General features: G+C 35.4%; 1 protein-coding gene across 2 annotated transcripts in view; it reads right to left on the bottom strand.

Moving 5' to 3' along the window:
- Positions 1-16,165, bottom strand: part of RGR (retinal G protein coupled receptor) — a 29,619-nt gene extending 13,454 nt beyond the window's left edge. The window contains exons 1-3 of one of the 2 annotated variants that reach the window (XM_053691643.1): positions 15,727-16,165; positions 8,700-8,856; positions 1,996-2,117 (exon numbers count right to left, since the gene is read on the bottom strand). In XM_053691643.1, coding sequence (XP_053547618.1) covers positions 1,996-2,117; positions 8,700-8,856; positions 15,727-15,805 — 358 coding nt within the window. In that variant the 5' untranslated portion in view covers positions 15,806-16,165. The remainder of the gene's footprint in view (positions 1-1,995; positions 2,118-8,699; positions 8,857-15,726) is intronic. The other variant, XM_053691644.1, reaches the window with a different exon arrangement.
- Positions 16,166-24,000: the final 7,835 nt, after the last annotated feature.

Raw genomic sequence — 24,000 nt, 5'->3', positions numbered from 1 at the left:
AATATTCTCTTCATCCTGCCCAATTCCTAAGCTATTCTATAGAGGACATTCATAAAATGATGTAGAGGTGTGTGTACTTTAGTGAATAGCTCTCTTAGATAGGTGATTATCAACAGATCAGATTTTCATAATATCTACTAGAGCACAGGTGAAATAATCAACTGATGAGTGAAATCAGATTAGTAACCATGGTTACTGATCAGATGATTATTTCCCCTGTGCTCTAGTGAAAGGGACGAAAAACGTTGGAAAGTAAAGCAGTCGATAGCTTTATCCAGCACAGAAACACGTTACATTAAAGGGACATGAACCCCACATTATTCAGATAGAGAATAACATTTTAAATAAGTTTCCAATTTACTTCTATCCTATAATTTGTTTCATTCTCTTGGTGTCCTATGTTGAAAAGCATATCTAGATAGGCATAGGAACAGCGAATTGGTGGCTGCACATGTATGCCTTGTGTTATTGGCTCACCTATGTGCATTGCTGTTTCTTCAACAAAAGATACTTACAGAAGGTAAACTGGAAAGTTGTTTCAAATTGTATTCTCTATGTAAATCATGAAAGAAAATAATGGGTTTTGTGTCCCTTTAAGATAAATCATTCTGATTATCCTTTGAATTGGTTAGGTATTTGGGAGATTAGAGAGGCTGCAGGCTTCTAGTGAACCTACCCTATTGTTCAGTGTGTTTTTGCTTTTTTTGTGAATTTAACTTGGGGTTTACAGATGTAGAAAAATAAAATAAAAATGTGTCCAAAGCTATTACTTTTAAAGAGACAATCTACTGTAAAAGCCAAATATTCTATTTTGTTAGAACATATTATTAAAGGGACACTGAACCCAAAATTTTTCTTTCATAATTCAGACAGAGCATGCAATTTTAAGCAACTTTCTAATTTACTCCTATTATCAATTTTTCTTCATTCTCTTGCTATCTTTATTTGAAAAAGAAGGCATGTAAGCTAAGAAGACAGTAAATTTTTTGGTTCAGTACCATGGACAACACTTGTTTATTGGTGCTGTCCAATCCGCAAAGACAACCTAGGTTGTTCACAAAAAATGGGCCAGCATCTAAACTTACATTTTTGCTTTTCAAATAAACACCCCAAGAGAATGAAGAAAATTTGATAATAGGAGTAAATTAGAAAGTTGCTTAAAATTGCATGCTCTATCTGAATCACGAAAGAAAAAAAATTTGGGTTCAGTGTCCCTTTAAAGGGACATGAAACCCAAAATATTTCTTTCATGATTCAAGTTTCCATTTAACTACTATTATCAAATTAGCTTTGTTCTCATGAAAAAAGATGGATTTGTGCCACTATTTATTTTATACGGAATGCTCTTTAAACATATTGGCTTATTAAAAATAGGAGTAAATTAGAAAGTTGCTTAAAATTTCATGTTCTATATGAATCACGAAAGAAAAATTTTGGGTTCAGTTTACCTTTAAGTGAAACCTGTTTAATAACCCCTTAATGATCAGTGACATACCCTGTACTGGTCTTTCTATGGGGGGTGTTTTTTAATAGCCCGTTCTCTCTGCCAGCGGCAAGACTGCACTAGTTTAACAAGCCTGCAGGAGGGAGAGAAGGTCTAATAGAATGTTTTTGCGGCAAGACCTGCGCTTTTACAACCAAACACTTAATGACCAGCGATGTACAGGGTACGTTTCGGTCGTTAAGGGGTTAAAATGAAATTGAAACTAATACAGCTGTATCAGCTGTGCACTTCCTGATAATGCTCACTGCCTGACAAAGCACCTACTACAGGTCTATTGGAGGAGAGGGACACACCTCTACAAGCCTGGCAACAAAACAGTACCACTAGTAAATGTAGTTTCCATCTATTATTACCAATGACAGATATCACAGCTAGATGTTAGGTAAAAACTGAAAATACAAATGTACATGACACAGTCTCTGTGCATTCAGATGTTGTTTTTTGTCTGTGTGATAAATGTTGCAGTGTCTCAGCTGACATCCATTACTTACGAGTACAGTACTGATGATAGCGGTCCCACGCGATGGCTGCGCAGGAGCTGATACTAGACAAAGCTGCCACAAAGCCTTGGAACCCATGTAACTGACAACCATCGGAGCCATAGGGCCAGTATCTGTAAAACAAACAACAGTTTGCTCGGTGCCAAAAACCTGCAAAAGTAAATTATCCATCAACTTATACATCAGGAGATGCAACTATCCGTCTTAGTTACAGTTAATTAAAAATTATCCTTTTTTTATTTTCAGGTTAAAGATATGCACATGCGCACACGTGTTGTCTCCCAAGGCATTTATGGTTTATTTTGCAGTTGACTTATAGGATGTTTATGCACATTGCTTTTAGTTACACCCTCCCTCAGGTAACATTTCTATCTAACCTCCTCCTGGTCTTTAATTTACACTCTTCTTTTTTTTTTTACATACATATAATGGTATGTGTTTGTCATGTTAAGAACTAGCACCTATTTTTAAAGTCCGCATGCACAGTTATAATTCTTTGTATGTGCACTGGATTCTTATGGATCCTATTATAAAATACTATCACAAAGTCCATAAAATTACTTCTAAGTTTTCCTGTTAATTCTTTTTAAAATATACTGTAAACTGCACAACTAAACTCAAAAGTATTGGGGAACACTCAATTTGTTTTAGTGTTTAGTGAGAATGTTTTATTAAAATAGTTCTTCTATCTATCTATCTATCTATCATCTATCTATCCATCTATATATCAATCATCTATCTATCTATCCATCTATCTATCCATCCATCATCCATTCATCAATCATCCATCCATCCATCCATCCATCCATCCATCCATCCATCAATCTTATCTATCTACCTATCAATCATCTATCTATCAATCTATCTATCCTCTATCTATCAATCATCTCTCTATCAATCAATCATATATCTATCTATCAATCATCCATCTATGAATCATCCATCCATCAATCATCCATCATCCATTCATCAATCATATATCCATCAATCATCCATCCATCTATCTGATCTATCTATCAATTATCTATCATCTATCTATCTATCTATCTATCTATCTATCTATCTGTCTATCTTTCTATCAATCAACTATCTTTCTATCAATCAACTATCTATCTATCTATCTATCTATCTATCTATCTATCTATCTATCTATCTATCTATCTATCTATCTATCTATCAACCAATCAATCATCTATCTATCTATCTGTCATCTATCTCTCATCTATCCATTCATCCTCTATATATCTGTTTATTTATACTTTTTTAGATAGATTTTTCTTACACTAGGAAAATAGTAAAAGTATTGCACAATATCTTGAACATAAGACAAGTTAGATGTCTGTGGACATTCATACAAATAATCTGTTGTTTGTTTTTAAATTGTGATTTTTTCATTCTTGCAATGAAATGGCTTGACAGTTGATAAAAAGTTGAAACAACTAACAAATAAATTAATTAACATTCTTTTAAAGATTGGAAAACATATTTATTATTGGAAGAATGAGATCACATTTCTAAAATTCTTTGCTTATCTAGGGTAATATTTCTTTCATTAATATGAAGATAATTTCAAATCTATAACAGGTTAGCTTCTTCAATACAAATTAAAACGTTTATTTTTTTTATATTGAAATAAAAGGTTTAAAATAATGTAGCTCTTTCAGATTTTATTTATCTTTACCTCTAAATCTTGTCTAAATCTTAATTTTCACTTTACTGTCCATGTAAAGGTACAGTAAAGTCAAAAATTAAACTTTCATGATTCAAATAGAGCAGCAATTTTAAACAACTTTCCAATTTACTTCTGTTGTCAAATTTCCTTCGTTCTCATGGTACCTTTTATTGAAGAATAAAACTTGATAGGCTCATAAGAATTTAGGAGTGTGCACGTGTCTTTAGTGCTCTATTACAGCAGTGTTTTGCAACATTGTATAACAAAGCTACAAATAATGTTGCACTGCGGCCATAGAGTACTGAAGACAAGTGCACACTCCTAAATTCTTATGAGCCTATCAAGTTTTATTCTTCAATAAAAGATACCAAGAGAATGAAGCAACTTTGATAACAGAATCAAATTAGAAAGTTGTTTAAAATTGCATGCTCTAAAAACTTTAGACATGAAATCTACCTTGGTCTTTAAAGGGTTAAACAGCCTGACTAATTTCTTACTGCAGGATAATAGTTCAGCAATGTTTAATATCTATACAATTAGACGTGAATAAAAGCAGTTAGGAGCTTTTCTCCAGTGAAACTGGTCTACAGACTTACTGACTATGGCTTCTAATCTTCACTGCAGAATTCAGGCAAATTAAATGCTTAAAGGACATGTTAGACAGAAAGTGATAAGCTCCAAACAATTATTACTTAAAGGGACAGTAAACACCTCAAATGTTATTGTTTGAAAAAGATAGATAATACCTTTATTTACATTTCCCCAGTTTTGCATAACTAACACAGTTATATTAATATACTTTTTACCTCTGTGATTACCTTGTATCTAAGTTTCTGTACACTGCCCCCTTATCTTAGTTCTTTTGACAGACTTGCATTTCAGACAATTAGTGTTGACTCTTAAATAACTCAACAGGTGTGAGTACAATGTTATATATATTGCACACATGAAGTAACACCCTCTAGCTGTGGAAAACTGTCAAATGCCATCAGGTAATAGGCGGCCTTCAAGGGCGTAGAAATTAGCGTATGAGCCTACCTAGGTTTAGCTTTCAACTTAAAGGGACACTGAACCCAAATTTTTTCTTTTGTGATTCAGATAGAGCGGGCAATTTTAAGCAACTTTCTTATTTACTCCTATTATCAAATTTTCTTTGTTTTCTTGGTATCTTTATTTGAAAAGCAAGAATGTAAGTTTATATGCAGGCCCATTTTTGGTGAACAACCTGGGTTGTTCTTGCTGATTGGTGGATTAATTTAACCGACCAATAAACAAGTGGTGTCCATTGTCCTGAACCAAAAAATAACTTAGATGCCTTCTTTTGCAAATAAAGATAGCAAGAGAACAAATAAAAATTGATAATAGGAGCAAATTAGAAAGTTGCTTAAAATTGCATGCTCTATTTAAACCACAAAATAAAAAAATTTGGGTTCAGTGTCCCTTTAAGAATACCAAGAGAGTAAAGCAAATTTGATGATTAAAGTAAATTGGAAAGTTGTTTAAAATGACATGCCCTATCTGAATCATGAAAGTTTAATTTGGACTTCACTGTTTCTTTAAAGTAATGGTAAACACCTTGTAGTTTGCGTAGTCTGCATAACTGTAATCTACATACAATTCCTAATAGAAAGGCTATAAAAATGTTTGTCATATGAACTAACTTTATTTAAAAAAAATAGATTTATTTCGTAGCCCGCTGTGCTCCTTCACTCCTCCACCTATTCGTAGTCTGCACAGTAGTGACGTGTATTGCAGTACCACCCGCCACCTATTTGTAGTCCGCACAGTAGTGACGTATATTGCAGTACCACCCGCCACCTAATTGTAGTCTGCACAGTAGTGACGTGTATTGCAGTACTACCCACCACCCATTCGTAGTCTGCACAGTAGTGACGTGTATTGCAGTACCACCCGCCACCTATTTGTAGTCCGCACAGTAGTGACGTATATTGCAGTACCACCCGCCACCTAATTGTAGTCTGCACAGTAGTGACGTGTATTGCAGTACCACCCGCCACTTATTCATAGTCTGCACAGTAGTGACGTGTATCGCAGTACCACCTGCCACCTATTCGTAGTCTGCACAGTAGTGACGTGTATTGCAGTACCACCCGCCACCTATTTGTAGTCCGCACAGTAGTGACGTATATTGCAGTACCACCCGCCACCTAATTGTAGTCTGCACAGTAGTGACGTGTATTGCAGTACCACCCGCCACTTATTCGTAGTCTGCACAGTAGTGACGTGTATCGCAGTACCACCTGCCACCTATTCGTAGTCTGCACAGTAGTGACGTGTATTGCAGTACCACCTGCCACCTATTCGTAGTCTGCACAGTAGTGACGTGTATTGCAGTACCACCCGCCACCTATTCGTAGTCTGCACTGTAGTGATGTGTATTGCAGTACCACCCGCCAATAGTCTGCACAGTAGTGACGTGTATTGCAGTACCAGCCGCCAATAGTCTGCACAGTAGTGACGTGTATTGCAGTACCACCTGCCACCTATTCGTAGTCTGCACAGTAGTGACGTGTAGTGCAGTGCCACCCGCCACCTATTCATAGTCTGCACAGTAGTGACGTGTATTGCAGTAGCAAACACTGTACACGTCAGATCTGAAGCAAGCTCCAGATACAGAGGCAAAATTGTGCATGCGCAAAGCATACCCTGAACGTATAAGAACATGGAAACTACTAAGCACATGCGAGTAACCCTCAAAAACAATGAGTCTCATTGCAATCAGCGAGCCATACGGGTAAGTTGCCAATTGGATGCCAGAAAAAAAAGTAAAAAAAAAACACTTTAAAAATACATTAAACAGCTCTTGCTTTTGTGTTAAAATTGTGATTGAGAAGTCAAAAAGCAAATCTGTAGCCTGGGTTTTCAAACTGCTGCAAATTGTCTGAATGAGCAATTTGATTTGCAGAATTGGCAGGTCACAGCATTTACTATTTTGGTCCCTCTAGGGCAGGGGTGCCCAATAGGTAGATCGGGATCTACCAGTAGATCCCGAAGGCGCTGCTGGTAGATCATGGCCGATGTGATCAAAATGATGTGGTCAAGTTATGTGATCTCAACACTGGGGTGTGAGTAGAGTAGGTTGCTAGGGTTGCTGCTTTATCTACCACAGTGTGTGAAGGGGCAGGTCATTAAACAGTCTGATGGTCAGACACGAAAAGTGCTACAGGATTGGATCTTGCGGGACTTCGATTTCAACCAATCAATGTAGATGATTTTTTAACAACAACACAATTAGCCTATCAAAAGCATGGTTGAGTGAGTACTCTCCCAATGGATATGGCAGTATAGTATAGTTAGGAGGGTAAGCATCAATAGATACAAAAAGTAAATGCGGAGGCTGCTGGGCTATGCTAAAAGAACAAGTCTGATTGACGTCTAGCAAATGAACGTGTTGACCTGGTAAGAAATAGTCTGCATTTCGCGCTATTGAAATTTATTTGTGTAAGCCTCACTGGGTTATATCGGGCCAAGCCCGCGCCGCAAAATAAAGGGGGTCAGTGGCAGTAATTTGAATGCAGTGTTTTGTAACATAGCACAAGGGGTGGCTCCTGTTAATCCAAATTAAAGTCAGTGCTACTTTTGTCATCAGGATTAATCTTTTGTATCTTTATGCTTTTGCACATCCATGTGTTGCTAAATCATCCAACCTTAAAGGGATATGAAACTCACATTTTATTTTTTTAATGATTCGGATATATAGAACATGTAATTTTAAACAACTTTCTAATTTACTCCTATTATCAATTTTTCTTCATTTTCTTGGTATCTTTAATTAAAAAAGCAGGAATCTAAGCTTAGGAGCCAGACCATTTTTAGTGGGTAGATCTCGTTGAGCTGGTCATTTGAAAAGTATATCCCAACACAAAAAAGTGTGGGCACCCCTGCTCTAGGGAATCTGGGTCAAGCAGAACTTTTACTTTCATGATTCAGATAGAGCATAAATTTATACACAACATTCCAATTTACTTCTATTATCCAATTTACTTAATTCTCTTGGCATCCTTTGTTTAAGAAACAACAATGCACTACTGGAAACTAGTTGGACATACCAGATCAGTCTATAACAAGATCAATCGTTTTTTACTGCTTCTGAGCCTTTCTAGGTACACTTTTCAACAAAGGATACCAGGAGAATGAAGCGAATCAGATAAAAGAAGTAAATAGGAAGGTTGTGTGAAATGACATGTTCTATCTGAATCCAGAAAGTGTAATTTTGACTTATTAAATGCATTTAACAGAAAAAACATGGTGGTCTATCACTTAAAGGGACACTAAACCCAATTTTTTTGATTCATGATTCAGACAGAGAAGCAATTTTAAGCAACTTCTTAATTTGCTCCTATTATCAATTTGTCTTCGTTCTCTTGGAATCTTTCTTTAAAAAGCAGGAATGTAAAGCTTAGGAGTCGGACCATTTTTGGTTCATATCTGGGTTGTGCTCGGTTATTGGTTTGCTAAATGTAGCCACCAATAAGCAAGAACTATCCATGGTGCTGAACCTAAAAAGGGTGGCTCCTAAGCTTAAAGGGATACTAAACCCAATTTTTTTTCTTTCATGGATCAGATAGAGGAGCAATTTTAAGCAAATTTATTGTTTACTACTATTATAATTTTTTATTTGTTTTCTTGCTATCTTTATTAAGCACCCTGGATACACTTAGCCACCAATGAGCAAGCGTAACCCAGGTTCTGAACCAAAAATGGGCTGGCTCCTAAGCTTTACATTCCTGCTTTTCAAATAAAGATAGCAAGAGAACAAATAAAAAATGATAATAAGAATAAATTAGAAAGTTGCTTTAAATTGCATGCTATATCTGAATCATGAAAGAAAAAAAAAATGGGTTCAGTGTCCCTTTAACAGTAATTCATTTTCTGCTACAATTTCTCTTTTTTTAATTTTTCTTCCAAACTGTGTCAGATCATTGCATGGTTGGATAGTTGTTTGCAGATCTTTGCATGGTTGGATAGTTGTTTGCAGATCTTTGAAGAGCTTAGTCTTTACCTCAAGAAGCTGGAAAAGGCTGCTACAAAGGCATTAAGGCACAGTCCGGTGTCCGCGACTGCCAGGCTAATAATCAGAAGGTTGCTAGGAGTCCTGAGCTCTCTGATTTTGTAGAAAGAAAGGATTGTCAGACCATTCAACAGAAACCCAAGCAGAGCTGCAACAAAGACAAACAGCTTTAAATGGAAGGAAACTATTTTGTTACAATGGCTGTAATAATGTTTTATACTGAAAACACAAGGATAAAGAATCCAGTTGAAAAAATAATGTGCCTGTAACTCCTTATGGTTTTTAAGCTTTGAAAATATATGCTGCCTTAAAGGGACACTAAACCCACATTTTTTCTTTCATGATTCAGATAGAAGATGCAATTTTAGGCAACTTTCTCATTTACTCCTAATATAAATTTTTCTTTGTTCTCTTGGTATCTTTATTTGAAAAAGCAGGAATGTAAACATAGGAGCTGGCCCATTTTTGGTTCAGCAACCTGGATAGCGCATGCTGATATATAAAGAAGTGCTACCCAGGTGCTGAACCAAAGATGGGCCGGCTCGTAAGCGTACATTCCTGCTTTTTCAAATAAAGATACTAAGAGAAGGAAGAAAAATTGATAATAGGAGTTAATTAGAAAGTTACTTAAAATTGCATCCTCTATCTGAATCATGGAAGAAAAACATTTGGGTTCAGGATCCCTTTAAATACTGTATATGCGTTTTTGTTATAAATGCATATAGTACCAATTAAGCATCACATTGCACAAGACTTGCACACAACATAAATGTTTTGAAAGCATTGTAAACTGTAATCTTACTAGCAAAATTTGAATTGTTCTGCAGTTCAGGGACATACCCTTGAAAAGCCTTGTGAATATGTTAATCTTATCTCTTTTGCAGTTTTAAGACAGATATAAATACAATACATCACTGGTCAAACAATCAGAGTATAGCACTGGTTTTCAAACAGATATTCTCAAAATCTGGCCTGTTAGGGAGGCCTAAGAACAGATTTGAAAACCAGTGGTGTATAGCATGTAGATGGGTCATAGCTCTCAATCCTGTAAGTTGTTGTTTTTTCCTGTTCATATTGAAATTTTCACTTAAGGTATTAAAATAAATCCCTGCTTTGTTTGTTGCTGGCAGCCATGGGGATATAATCACTGTTCATATATATGCTTTGGCTTAGGGTAAAACCTAAGCTGATTTAGAGGGACATTGCAGAACCACACCCACCTCCTTGCACCTGTCACCCACTTGTTCAGTATCTTTGTTAAAGGGACATGAAACCCACATTTTTTCTTTCATGATTTAGAAAGAACATGCAATTTTAGACAACTTTTCAATTTAATTTGCTTAATTCTCTTAGTATCCTTTGTTGAAAAGCATTTCTAAACAGGGTCAGTAGCTGCTGATTGGTGGCTGCACATATATGCCTCGTGTGATTGGTTCACCCATGTGCATTGTCTCTTCCTTCACAAAGAATATCTGAAGTATGAAGCAAATTAAATAATTTAAGTAAATTGGAATGTTGTTTAAAATTGTATTCTCTATCGAAACCATGAAAGAAAAATTTGGGGTTTGATGTCCGTTTAAGCATAGCTGTCATTTTAACAGAATTGTCAGTATTTTAAAGGTTCAGCTCTCTGTATTTAATAAAGGATAAACATAGAATTATATTAAAATACAGAGATCTGAACCTTTAGAACCAATTATATAAATATGTTGAAATGTGTCTTAATAGTGTGGGAATGAAATTTTAAACAAATGATCAAATAAAATCTATTCAACCAGCTTTAGCTTTTAAGTCATGCTGTATTATTTATGCAAAATGTCTGCTAATTAGAATGGTCAGCATTTTTTCCATGAGAGGTGGGCCTGGCTAAAAAGGAAGATCTTTTAATTCCAAAAAATACTTTGACAGACACGTTACCATCATTATGTGAAACAATTGAGTTCCTTTATTAAAGTCAATTAGACACATGGAAACAACGAAGCCAGTGAATGTAGCTAAGAAGACAAATAAAGTACAAATTAATGAGTTAGATTGATGTGGCATAAAATGTTTTTTTGTTAGAGACAACAGCAGTAAATTGTTTATTTTTTTATTTGCTGCCAAAATAATGGAACTCATTAACAGCTTCATAAATCAGATGTAATAAAATTGTTTTTAGTTACATGCAGTAAAATGTTTAATTAATATATTTTATATAATAAAATGAATGGACTCTTAATATGCACAATTTTCCAGACAACCTCATTTTTAGCTAAAAATCTATCATTCTAATTTTTTCAGTAAATTAATCAAACTAATTTCCTGCAAGTTTATTAAAGGGACTGTAAACTTTGACAGCTTGTTAAATCGGCCCCAATTCAGCTGTTTCCGCACAAGCCTTCAGGCTCGCTGGAAACAGCAGTTAGGAAGCAGCGGTCTTAAGACTCGTACACCTTTTACTCGTATGCCTCCTCGTGTACGATCGGGTTGATTGACATCCCCTGCTAGCGGCCGATTGGCCGCGAATCTGCATGGGGCGGCATTGCACAAGCAGTTCACCAGAACTGCTTGTGCAATGTTAAATGCCGACAGCGTATGCTGTCAGCATTCAACGATGTCCTGTCGGACATGATCCGCTGAGCGTATTATGTCGGACAGACACTTGATAAATCGGCCCCCATTATCTTCATGCTAACTGTTTAATTAAAGGGACACTAAACCCACATTTTTTCTTTCATGATTCAGATACAGCATGCAATTTTAAGCAATTTCTAATTTACTACTATTATACATTTTTCTTTGTTCACTTGCTCTCTTTATATGAAATACAAGAACGTAAGCTTAGGAGCTGACCTATTTTTGGTTCAGCATCTGGGTTGTGCTTGCAGAGGGTCCCGCTAAGGGCGTATTTCTGCAATTTCGTATAGGAAGGAGATGCATACATTACAAAAGTACGTAATGAAAATAGTAATTTAAAGATCATAGAAAACAAATAATTGAACAATTTACACAAAAAATATACAGGAAAAAATTGTGCCTCAAAAGTCAAAACAAAATTGTTCACCAAAAATCATATTTTATCAACAATATAAAATGTATATGAAAATTACACAGGAATAAATCGTATTAAATATGCACAACATAAATTGTAATTTAAGTACACTGGATGTGCAAAAAATACATGGAAATTTATATAAATTGTCTCTCATTTACAAGCGTAATTATCTAAACATTTCCGCCCTACAAATCTCACTGTATTTATCGAAAATAAAAAGCCAGAAAGCTTTTATCAAAATACTCAAAACACTAATTACTCTGAAAGGAAAACCTATGCATACGAAAATAAAGGGATCTGAAACCCCAAATGTTTCTTTCATGATTCAGACAGAGCATGCCATTTAAACCACTTTCTAATTTACTTCTATATAATTTTATCTTTGTTCCCTTTGTATCTTTTGTTGAAAAGCAGGGATGTATGCTTCGTAGGCAGCCCATTTCTGGAGCACTCTATGGCAGAATCTTTGAAAGAATATTATCCATTTACAAGAGCACTAGATGTCAGCACTATTTCCTGCAATCTAGTGCTCCCAGATGCTACCTAGGTATCTCTTCAATACAGAATAAATGGTATGCTCTGTCTGAATTACAAAAGAAAATTGTTTTTCATAATGTATGACTCTTCCTCAGGAACTAATTTCATCTTGGCTAAACCTTCACTCTGCATCATACTTTTCCAGTGGTCATTCTACACTAATGTTAGGTAAGATAGTTTAGGACCTCTTAGCAGTAAATATTGTTAAAGGGACACTCATGTTAAAATTAAACTTTTATGATTCAGATAAAGCATGCCATTTTAAACAACTTTCCAATTCACTTCAATTAACAAAATGTGCACCGTCTTTTTATATTTACACTTTTTGAGTCACAGGTTCCTACTGAGCATGTGCAAGAATTCATGGAATATACTATATGCATTTGTGATTGGCTGATAGCTGTCACATGATACAGGAGGAGTGGAAATAGACATAACTGTAATTTGTCAGAAAACAATCTACTACTCATTTGAAGTTCAGACTAAGTGCTATTGCATTGTCTTGTTATCATGCGTTTGTTGTTTATGCAAATCTGCTGTATTTACTGGTCCTTTATGGTACATTGCACTGAAAACATATTTTTATTTCTTATTAAGTGTAATATTAATGTTTATACATATGCTGGGTTCTCCCTGTGATCTTAATCCTCCATTGAAAACGTATACATAGCAGAGAGCTATTGTTATTTCCTATGGGAGAAAGCTCACCACTCGCAGGGACAGCTCTTTTTAAAAAAAAATGCACCAATACTGTCACTGCAAGGCTAAACATGGTTTTTAAGGTTATTGTGGCTCAAATTTTTGATCATCAGGTATAAGATTTATTCCTATCTGGTAATGCAAATGCACAAAGCAACTTAAATGTAATGCCCACACATACACATATATGCACTTTACTTCTTTCCCACCCCCTAATCAAATCCTTGTACGCCTTCCCCAGCACCACAATACAACCTCAAATTATTTTTATATTATTTTAATCTGTGTTTACTCTCAAACTGTAATCAAGCTCTATGCATTTAACTTCCTATAAAGGGGTTAAAACCATAGGTAAAGTCCTGCTTTGGAGCAACAAACCTTGCACCTATCAAGCAGAACACTGACTGGTGGGTCATGCAGCTATTACATTGCTGGAATTACATGCTCTTTTATTATTATTATCAGGTATTTGTAGAGTGCTAACAGATTCTGCAGCACTATAAGCATAGGCAGTATACAGGATAACGTTTACAGGGATCAAATGGGTAGTAGGTCCTGCCAAGAGTTGCACTGTTGTAGTCGTCTCTTATGAAGGCGATCTACAAACAGCTGGGCTCATAGGCTTACATTCTAAGGGGTTCAAGGGGAAAGCAATGGAGTTAGGAAAGGTTAGTGTAGTTTGTTTGCATCCCTGAATAAGTCTGAGTCTTTAGGGAGCGCTTGAAGCTGTTACAACTAGGGGAGAGTCTTGTGGAGCGAGGCAGGGAGTTCCACAAGATGGGAGCCAGTCTGGAGAAGTCCTGTGTATGGGAGTGTGAGGAGGTAACAAGAGAGCTCTTACAAGATAGATAATGTACTTTTTGTATTTTTAACATTACTTGAAAAAATTGTAGCTTTCATTAATCCTATGGTATTTAGAGAGACTTTGGGCAAAGAATAAATCATATACTGATCTTACAAACGGACGATGGAATATTTTAACTAAAGCATCTTAAAGGGATATAAAACCAAAACAATATATTTTATGATTCAGACTGGGAATGCAATTTTAAACAACTTTCTAATTTACTCCTATTATCAAAATGTTCCTTTGCTATCTTTATTTAAAAAGCAGGACTGTAAAGCTTAGGAGCCAGCCCATTTTAGGTTCAGCACTCTGGATAGTGCTTGCTTATTGGTGGCTACATTTAGCCACCCATAAGCAAGCATAACCCAGTTTGTGAACCAAACATGGGGCGGCTCTTAAGCTTTACATTCCTGTATTTTTAAAATAAAGATAGCAAGAGAAGGAAGAAAAATTAATAATAGAGTAGATTAGAAAGTTGCTTAAAATTGCTGCTCTATCTGAATCATTAAAGAAAAAATGTGGATTTAGTATCCCTTTAAGTGTCACGCTCGAGCACAATCTCAAATACATTAATTTTACTGAGCAACCTCATATAATTCTACTATGTGAGGGATTTGGCTCACTTGCACTATATAAGCTACATGCAGATGTTAGCACACACTAGTTTATAGCTCGAGCGATAAAAAATATCCTTGGACTTGTAATATGAGTACAAAAATAGAAGCACTATTGATTGCGTTTGAGCGATATTAATGCAAAACAGCACAAATATTGTTACGTTCCACTTGTATTCTAGCCCAATGAGATAAAATGCAGCAAAGCACATACTGTACAACTCAATCTCATGGATTTTTCCTGTTACAACCACTCAGCGTACTGACCTCTTGAAAACAGTTTACAATCCAATTTATTAAAATATATTTTATACTTTACTTCCTTTTAATTTGAAGGTAAATTATATTTGTTATAAATAACAATATATATATTTTTTCAATTACACTTATTTGTAAATTGGGGAGAGGGCTTATAAAGGAAAATATAATCTCTAAAACTGAAAGTTAAAATCAGAATATATATTGTTATTTTTATTTTTCTATTGTAATATATTAAAAGGGCTAAAACAGGACAGGAACAGTGATGGTGTTAGCAAAATTGTATTGTTCAAAACAGCACATAGGTGAAACTCATGTTAACCGCTTCACTGCAAGAGTGGCGAAACATTTCCTTTTTGTTAGCAAAATAGTTAACCCTAAACCTACCTGTATCTGCTTTCCTAACTCAGCTATTTTATACCAAAATAATATTTATTTGTATAGCACTCTCTATTTTCTATTTTGTAGGGCAGTGACAGACGAATTACATGGGGCCAAAGTGCATTTTAATAATTAACTTTGTTTTACATTACATAACCAGCACTGTTACAGGTGAGAGACAGTTATTTAAGCAGTCATCTGAAATGGCTGTGTGGCATACTCACTACATAATTGTCATATGCTAATAGCTTTTTTCCCCATAATACCTGGGAATACTATAACAGGTAAATACATTTCTGACACTTCAAGGGTTAAGTGAGCTTCTGAATGATATATACTGATATATCTGATTAACAAGAAATATACCCTTCCTCTACAGAATTTTAATATGGATATTGTATTGTCTAAAGCATATTGACATCTTGTATAAATGTTTCAAGAATCCATTATCAGTATAGCAGCTGATGTGATATATACTGTATATATATATATATATATATATATATATATATATATATATATATATATATATATATATATATATATATATATGTACACATTAATATAAAAAACATCAGAAAACTGTTAACTAATAAGACATATATCATGCATTAATATTTATTATACTGATGTTATATATGGTTTTACCTTCAATAAGGAGAGCAGTGCCAATTCCAAATACTTCAATCTCAGTGAATCCTTCGGGTACAGGGTATGAACTAACCATATTTCCTATCTGTTATGAATACACTATGAGGTTGTTCCTTGTCTGTGCCTTCTCACACTCTTGTATAAAATCCTCCTTTTAAAGGGTCAGTTTCACATGTAATGCCATGCAATCAGTTATGTAAAATCTCCTTGTTTCTGTTGTATTTAAAACATCAAAATCCTCAAAAGAATTCCCTAATGATGTGGTTGAAAAGCAAGATCCCCTCTCTCTATGCACTAACAAACACATCCCCCCCTCTTACAAATCGTATTTGCATACCATGTTAAAAAGAAAGCACTCATTGAACTGACAACTAGGGGTTTGTGAAGAGATGATTATGAAAACTGTCTTTTATTCTAACGCATCACTAGCCAGGAAACAGCAGCAGCAACTATAAAAAAGAAAGAAAGAAAACACAAGGTCAACAGATGCAGAGCAGAAGCTAGGACAATTATTAACTAATTAGGGGAGATATGTACAGTATTTAGTGTTTTATTTTGTACAATAAAATAAGCAGTTTGAATGCACTGGTAAAGGATGTAATATCTACAAAATTACATGGGAATAAAACTCAAAAACGTTCAAACCTTTATTTAAAAAGAAATTGGAACACAGCAATTTATTTGGCTAAAAATGTGCATAATACTAACTGTAATACTGTGGTCCATGCATTCAAATTCATTTAGGTGTTTTCAATAATATTTAATCACTGACTTACATAACAATTAGGTTAATTGCTTATATTCTTACCAACTGTCCTGATTTTCTATGGACAGTCCTGGTTTTTAATTTCCTGGTCTGTAATATTTTTTCCCAGGAGTCTATCTCACATTCTTAAAATCTACCTTACAATGGTATGAATCCTATGGGAATCAGAAATATGATATATACAATATATATATATATATATATTATATATATATATATATATATATATATATATATATACTGTATATATAGTATATATAGTATATATACTGTATATACAGTATATATATATATATATATATATAGATAGATAGATAGAGAGAGAGAGAGAGAGAGAGAGAGATTAGATTGAATAATACATTTGATAATTTGTGTATATTACGTGCAGAGTTAGTAGATCTCTAAAATCAGTAAGTAGTCGTGTCTGATTAAGTGGTCAGACATACTCTTGAGACTAAACAAAGGGTTCCAGTTTTTAAAGGGACAGGAACATAATAAATGACTGCAATGTATTTGAAGCATGTGGGTGTCAAATGGCTTTTATCCCCTATAAAAGCTGAAGGTAGTGTATCATTTAGAATTAGGTGCCCTCCTACCAGCAGTGCCAGCTACCCTTCTCCTCAAACCATTTTTTGAGCTTGGCATGCACAAGGTGTGCTGCAGACAAATGCCATGCTGCTTACTGCATAAACTTGTATGTATTGCCTGCTCCAGTTAAAACAATCAAATGAACTAAAAAGGCTGGATGCTTTTATTTATTATCTTTACTAGCCATTTAAAGAACCCTCCAAAACATAAGGCACTGTGGGCCACGGATTGGTTTTGTGTTATGGGACATGTGTGGCACATAAAGGGTAGAAAGGGGGGAGTAATATGAGGTTATTTGTGGAGTGGGGTAAAGTTTTACCTTAGTTGTAATATAACAGACACCTACCTCCCTATCTGTGGGTCTTGTTTTGTCTCAGATCGGTTGGTGGAGGAACTTTCCCTGTGAGTTGCATCAGAATCAATGAGGTTTAATATTTAACTTTACAAAGTATTGATGTTAAAGGGATATGAACCCCATTACATTTTACAAAAATTTCCAATTTACTTCAATTATCAGATTTGCTTCATCCCCATTGTATTCTTTGTTGAAGAGATATCCAGGTAGGTATCTGGAGCACTACATGTCAGGAAATAGTGATGCCATCTAGTGCTTTTGCTAATGTATAACATTAGTACTACATAACAGGAAATAGTGCTGCCATCTAGTGCTCCTGCTAATGTATAACATTAGTACTACATAACAGGAAATAGTGCTGCCATCTAGTGCTCTTGCTAATGTATAACATTAGTACTACATAACAGGAAATAGTGCTGCCATCTAGTGCTCTTGCTAATGTATAACATTAGTACTACATAACAGGAAATAGTGCTGCCATCTAATGCTCTTGTAAATGTATAATATTAGTACTACATGACAGGAATAGTGCTGCCATCTAGCACTCTTGCTAATGTATAACATTAGTACTACATGACAGGAAATAGTGCTGCCATCTAGTGCTCCTGCTAATGTATAAGGTTAGTACTACATGACAGGAAATAGTGCTGCCATCTAGTGCTCCTGCTATGTATAAGGTTAGTACTACATGACAGGAAATAGTGCTGCCATCTATGCTCTTGCTAATGTATAAACATTAGTACTACATAACAGGAAATAGTGCTGCCATCTAGTGCTCTTGCTAATATATAACATTAGTACTACATAACAGGAAATAGTGCTGCCATCTAGTGCTCTTGCTAATGCATAACATTAGTACTACATGACAGGAAATAGTGCTGCCATCTAGTGCTCTTGCTAATGTATAACATTAGTACTACATTGACAGGAAATAGTGCTGGCCATTCTAGTGCTCCTGCTAATGTATAAGGTTAGTACTACATGACAGGAAAATAGTGCTGCCATCTAGTGCTCTTGCTAATGTATAACATTAATACTTCATAACAGGAAATAGTGCTGCCATCTAGTGATCTTGCTAATGTATAACTATAGTCTACATGACAGGAAAATAGTGCTGCCCTCTAGTGCTCCTTGCCCAATGTATAACATTTAGTACTACATGACAGGCAATAGTGTGCCATCTAGTGCTCTTGCTAATGTATAACATATTACTACAAGGACAGGAAATAGTGCTGCCCATCTAGTGCTCTTGCTAATGTATAACATTAGTACTACATGACAGGAAATAGTGCTTGCCATCTAGTGCTCTTGCTAATGTATAAGATTAGTACTACATGACAGGAAATAGTGCTGCCATCTAGTGCTCTTGATAATGTATAACATTAGTACTACATGACAGGAAATAGTGCTGCCATCTAGTGCTCCTGTTAATGTATAACATTAGTACTACCTGACAGGACAATGTGCTGCCATCTAGTGCTCTTGCTAGTGTAAAAGATTAGTACTACATGACAGGAAATAGTGCTGCCATCTAGTGCTTCTTGCTAATGTTATACATTAGTACTACATAACAGGAAATAGGGCTGCCATCTAGTGCTCTTGCTAATGTATAACATTAGTACTACATGACAGGAAATAGTGCTGCCATCTAGTGCTCCTGCTAATGTATAAGGTTAGTACTACATGACAGGAAATAGTGCTGCCATCTAGTGCTCTTGCTAATGTATAACATTAGTACTACATAACAGGAAATAGTGCTGCCATCTAATGCTCTTGTAAATGTATAATATTAGTACTACATGACAGGAAATAGTGCTGCCATCTAGCACTCTTGCTAATGTATAACATTAGTACTACATGACAGGAAATAGTGCTGCCATCTAGTGCTCCTGCTAATGTATAAGGTTAGTACTACATGACAGGAAATAGTGCTGCCATCTAGTGCTCCTGCTAATGTATAAGGTTAGTACTACATGACAGGAAATAGTGCTGCCATCTAGTGCTCTTGCTAATGTATAACATTAGTACTACATAACAGGAAATAGTGCTGCCATCTAGTGCTCTTGCTAATATATAACATTAGTACTACATAACAGGAAATAGTGCTGCCATCTAGTGCTCTTGCTAATATATAACATTAGTACTACATGACAGGAAATAGTGCTGCCATCTAGTGCTCTTGCTAATGTATAACATTAGTACTACATGACAGGAAATAGTGCTGCCATCTAGTGCTCCTGCTAATGTATAAGGTTAGTACTACATGACAGGAAATAGTGCTGCCATCTAGTGCTCTTGCTAATGTATAACATTAATACTTCATAACAGGAAATAGTGCTGCCATCTAGTGATCTTGCTAATGTATAACATTAGTACTACATGACAGGAAATAGTGCTGCCCTCTAGTGCTCTTGCCAATGTATAACATTAGTACTACATGACAGGAAATAGTGCTGCCATCTAGTGCTCTTGCTAATGTATAACATTAGTACTACATGACAGGAAATAGTGCTGCCATCTAGTGCTCTTGCTAATGTATAACATTAGTACTACATGACAGGAAATAGTGCTGCCATCTAGTGCTCTTGCTAATGTATAAGATTAGTACTACATGACAGGAAATAGTGCTGCCATCTAGTGCTCTTGATAATGTATAACATTAGTACTACATGACAGGAAATAGTGCTGCCATCTAGTGCTCCTGTTAATGTATAACATTAGTACTACATGACAGGAAATAGTGCTGCCATCTAGTGCTCTTGCTAGTGTATAAGATTAGTACTACATGACAGGAAATAGTGCTGCCATCTAGTGCTCTTGCTAATGTATAACATTAGTACTACATAACAGGAAATAGGGCTGCCATCTAGTGCTCTTGCTAATGTATAACATTAGTACTACATGACAGGAAATGGTGCTGCCCTCTAGTGCTCTTGCTAATATATAACATTAGTACTACATAACAGGAAATAGTGCTGCCATCTAGTGCTCTTGCTAATGTATAAGATTAGTACTACATGACAGGAAATAGTGCTGACATCTAGTGCTCTTGCTAATGTATAACATTAGTACTACATAACAGGAAATAGTGCTGCCATCTAGTGCTCTTGCTGATGTATAACATTAGTACTACATGACAGGAAATAGTGCTGCCATCTAGTAATCTTGCTAATGTATAACATTAGTACTACATGACAGGAAATAGTGCTGCCATCTAGTGCTCTTGCTAATATATAACATTAGTACTACATAACAGGAAATAGTGCTGCCATCTAGTGCTCTTGCTGATGTATAACATTAGTACTACATAACAGGAAATAGTGCTGCCATCTAGTGCTCTTGCTAATGTATAACATTAGTACTACATGACAGGAAATAGTGCTGCCATCTAGTGCTCTTGCTAATGTATAACATTAGTACTACATGACAGGAAATAGTGCTGCCATCTAGTGCTCTTGCTAATGTATAACATTAGTACTACATAACAGGAAATAGTGCTGCCATCTAGTGATCTTGCAAATGTTTAACATTCTGAAAACTGCTGTCATATAGTGCTCCAGACATGTGCACACTCCTCAGCTTATGTCCCTGTTTTTCAACAAAAGATACCGAGAGCACAAATACATTTTGATAACAGAAGTAAATTGGAAGTTGTTTAAAACTGCATGCTCTGTCTGAATAATAAAAGAAAAAAAATGGGTTTCATGTCCCTTTAACTCCTTGCTTATAATACCAGGGTGGTAAGGTTTTTTGATGCATTTCACATTGATATTTATTATTGAGAGGGAATTTCTTTTGCCACCAAAATTCTATTTTTGGAGAGTTGGGTAAACTGCTGCTTTTGTGTTTCAGTTAAGATATGCAAAGCAGCTTAAACTTTTGTTTAAAGTGGCAGTGCACTCAGGCAAGCAGACTGAGTTATTTGTATTTAAAGCCAGTGCAGGAACACCCTTTAAATGGGACTGGGAGGATAATTTCTTCTGATGTCTCTTGTTTTTATAGATTATCGGTATCCATTACTGTAGTAATAACATTTTTAGTATAGGTAGAAGCTTCAGTAGGAAAAGCAGCTTTTTCAAATTTCAAAATAAAGATAAAGAAATTATTTGTAATTGTAAATAATTTAATACACTGCCGCAGGTAAAAAGGGGAGACAATTGTATGGTGCAGTGTCCCTTTAATGATAATTTTATGTCTGTTAACTTATCCCCTAAATCTTCCATTGCCTCTCCTAAATGGTTAAAGGGACAGTGAACTCCAGAATTTTGTATTGTCTTAAAACATAGATAATCCCTTTATTACCCATTTACCTGTTTTGCATAACCGACACTGTTATATTAATACACTTTTTACCTCTGTGATTATCTTGTATCTAAGCCTCTGCAGACTGCCCCCTTATTTCAGTGCTTTTGAAAGACTTGCATTTTAGCCAATCAGTGATGACTCACAAATAACTCCACGAGAGTGAAACAATGTTATCTCTATGTCACACATGAACTAGCTCTGTCTAGCTGTGTAAAACTATTAAATACACTGAGAAAAGAGTTGACCTTTGAGAGCTTAGAAATTAGCATATGAGCCTACCCAGGTTTAGCTTTTATAACAAAGAGTACCAAGAGAACAAAGCAAATTTGAGGATAAAAGTAAAATGCAAAGTTGTTTAAAATTGCATGCCCTATCTGAATTATGAAATTTTAATTTTGACTAGATTGTCCCTTTAAAGGGTTAGAAATCTTTGCAAAATGTAGTGAAAATAAAAGACATTATTATAATTATATAAATATATTATATAAAATCAACCTACTTTTTTGCTGAAACGAAGCATCTAAATATATTTAATTTAACTTTCAAATTTGTATAAAATGAGCTTCAACGACCGCCCATAAAATAGGCAGGGTTTATGTAAAATGAATTCCCTTGCCCCATCCAATAGCGAAGCGGTTCCGCCCAATTCATTTTAATATTCATAATAGTGGGGCTAATTTGTGGGAGGCAAGGCTGGCTGATTGATTGATGTATCAAAATAAGGATTACTCACCACACACTAATGTTTTTATTCTGTCACCACAATATAAAGGCACTGAAGTTATAATCAGCCTTGATTTAGCTAACTCCACAACATAGACAAGCGCTGACAAATATTACTTTCTTCATTGAATGAAATGTCCCCTATCATGACGTAGCTAGAGTGGGTGGCCCCAGAAGACTGACCGCTGCAAAATTTTAAATCTTTCTGGGCGGCTTTACCCCAAAGCATACACCTTACACAGTAGCAATAAATCACAGTGAAATGACCTAGAAGGAGCGCAAGCGCTAATGCGGGGGGATCCGGGCTAGCACTGTGAATCATCATCGATCTGGTGCACCACGCCCACCGATAACTACGTCACATGCCAAATGTCCACCTTGCATTTGGTGACGGGTCGCAAGATAAGACAGAGAGGGACCAAGATGCGCATGCGTAACTGTGTTACTCAACATAGACAGTAAATGCGCATGCCGGCCACCATTATGTTTCCACCTAGGTAGAACATCGTTAGAGGTCGCACATAATGAGCAAAAAATGGGTTCTGCAAAATAAGGATTTTTGATGAGCAATATCAAGAAAAGGACATGAAACTTTTAATAGGTACTTATTACAAATATGTATAATATTTAATGAAGTTGTAAAAAATATTAAAACATTTTTGAGTTTACTATCCCTTTAAAGGGATAGTAAACCCCCCAAAAATATTTTATGATTCAGATAGAACATACAATTTTAAACAACTTTCCAATTTACTTCTATTATCAAATTTGCTTCATTCTCTTGTTATCCATTGTTGAAGAACAACATTGCACTACTGGCAGGAAGCTGAACACATCTAGTTAGCCAATCACAAGAGACAAATGTGTGCAGGCACCAATTAGCAGCAGCTCCCACTGGTGTATAATATGTGCATATTCTTTTTCAACAAGGGATACTAAGAGAACAAAGCACATTTGAAAATAGAAGTGAATTTAAAAGTGTCTTAAAATTACATGTTCTATCTGAATCATGCAAGTTTAATTTTGACTTTCCTATCCCTTTAATAGAATTGTAGAGCTGTACACAACAGATGCCTGGCAGATGAGAAGCGAAGAAATGTATTAAGCGTTTAAATTAGATCAAAATGCCCTAGCACAGTATTTTAAGTCATTTCACAATAAAAATAAAATCTTTACAGCTTTTTATAAGTCTACTAACACCGGATTCTCATCCATGGAACCTAAGCAGGAGTTGATTAGTCCTTACAATCAATCAAGCCCATGCACAAGATCAGCAGCTCTGAGATTGGTGTATGGGGTGTCTTAAAGGGGCTGATAATTATATTAAAAAGCCTAAAGAAAATACATACTATAGTTTATTTTCATCCGTTTAAATGTACATTTTTGTAGTGTAACATATAGTATACAGTATATTATATATACATACACACACACACAGAAACACACAAACACACACATCACAAGCACACAAACACACACATATACATACACACACATAAACATACACTCACACACACAAACACACACATATACA

Source organism: Bombina bombina, chromosome 9 (genome assembly GCF_027579735.1).
Source record: "Bombina bombina isolate aBomBom1 chromosome 9, aBomBom1.pri, whole genome shotgun sequence".
NCBI classification, from domain to species: domain Eukaryota; kingdom Metazoa; phylum Chordata; class Amphibia; order Anura; family Bombinatoridae; genus Bombina; species Bombina bombina.
Note: the sequence above shows the minus strand (reverse complement) of the source record. Positions and strands in the feature narration are given on the sequence as shown.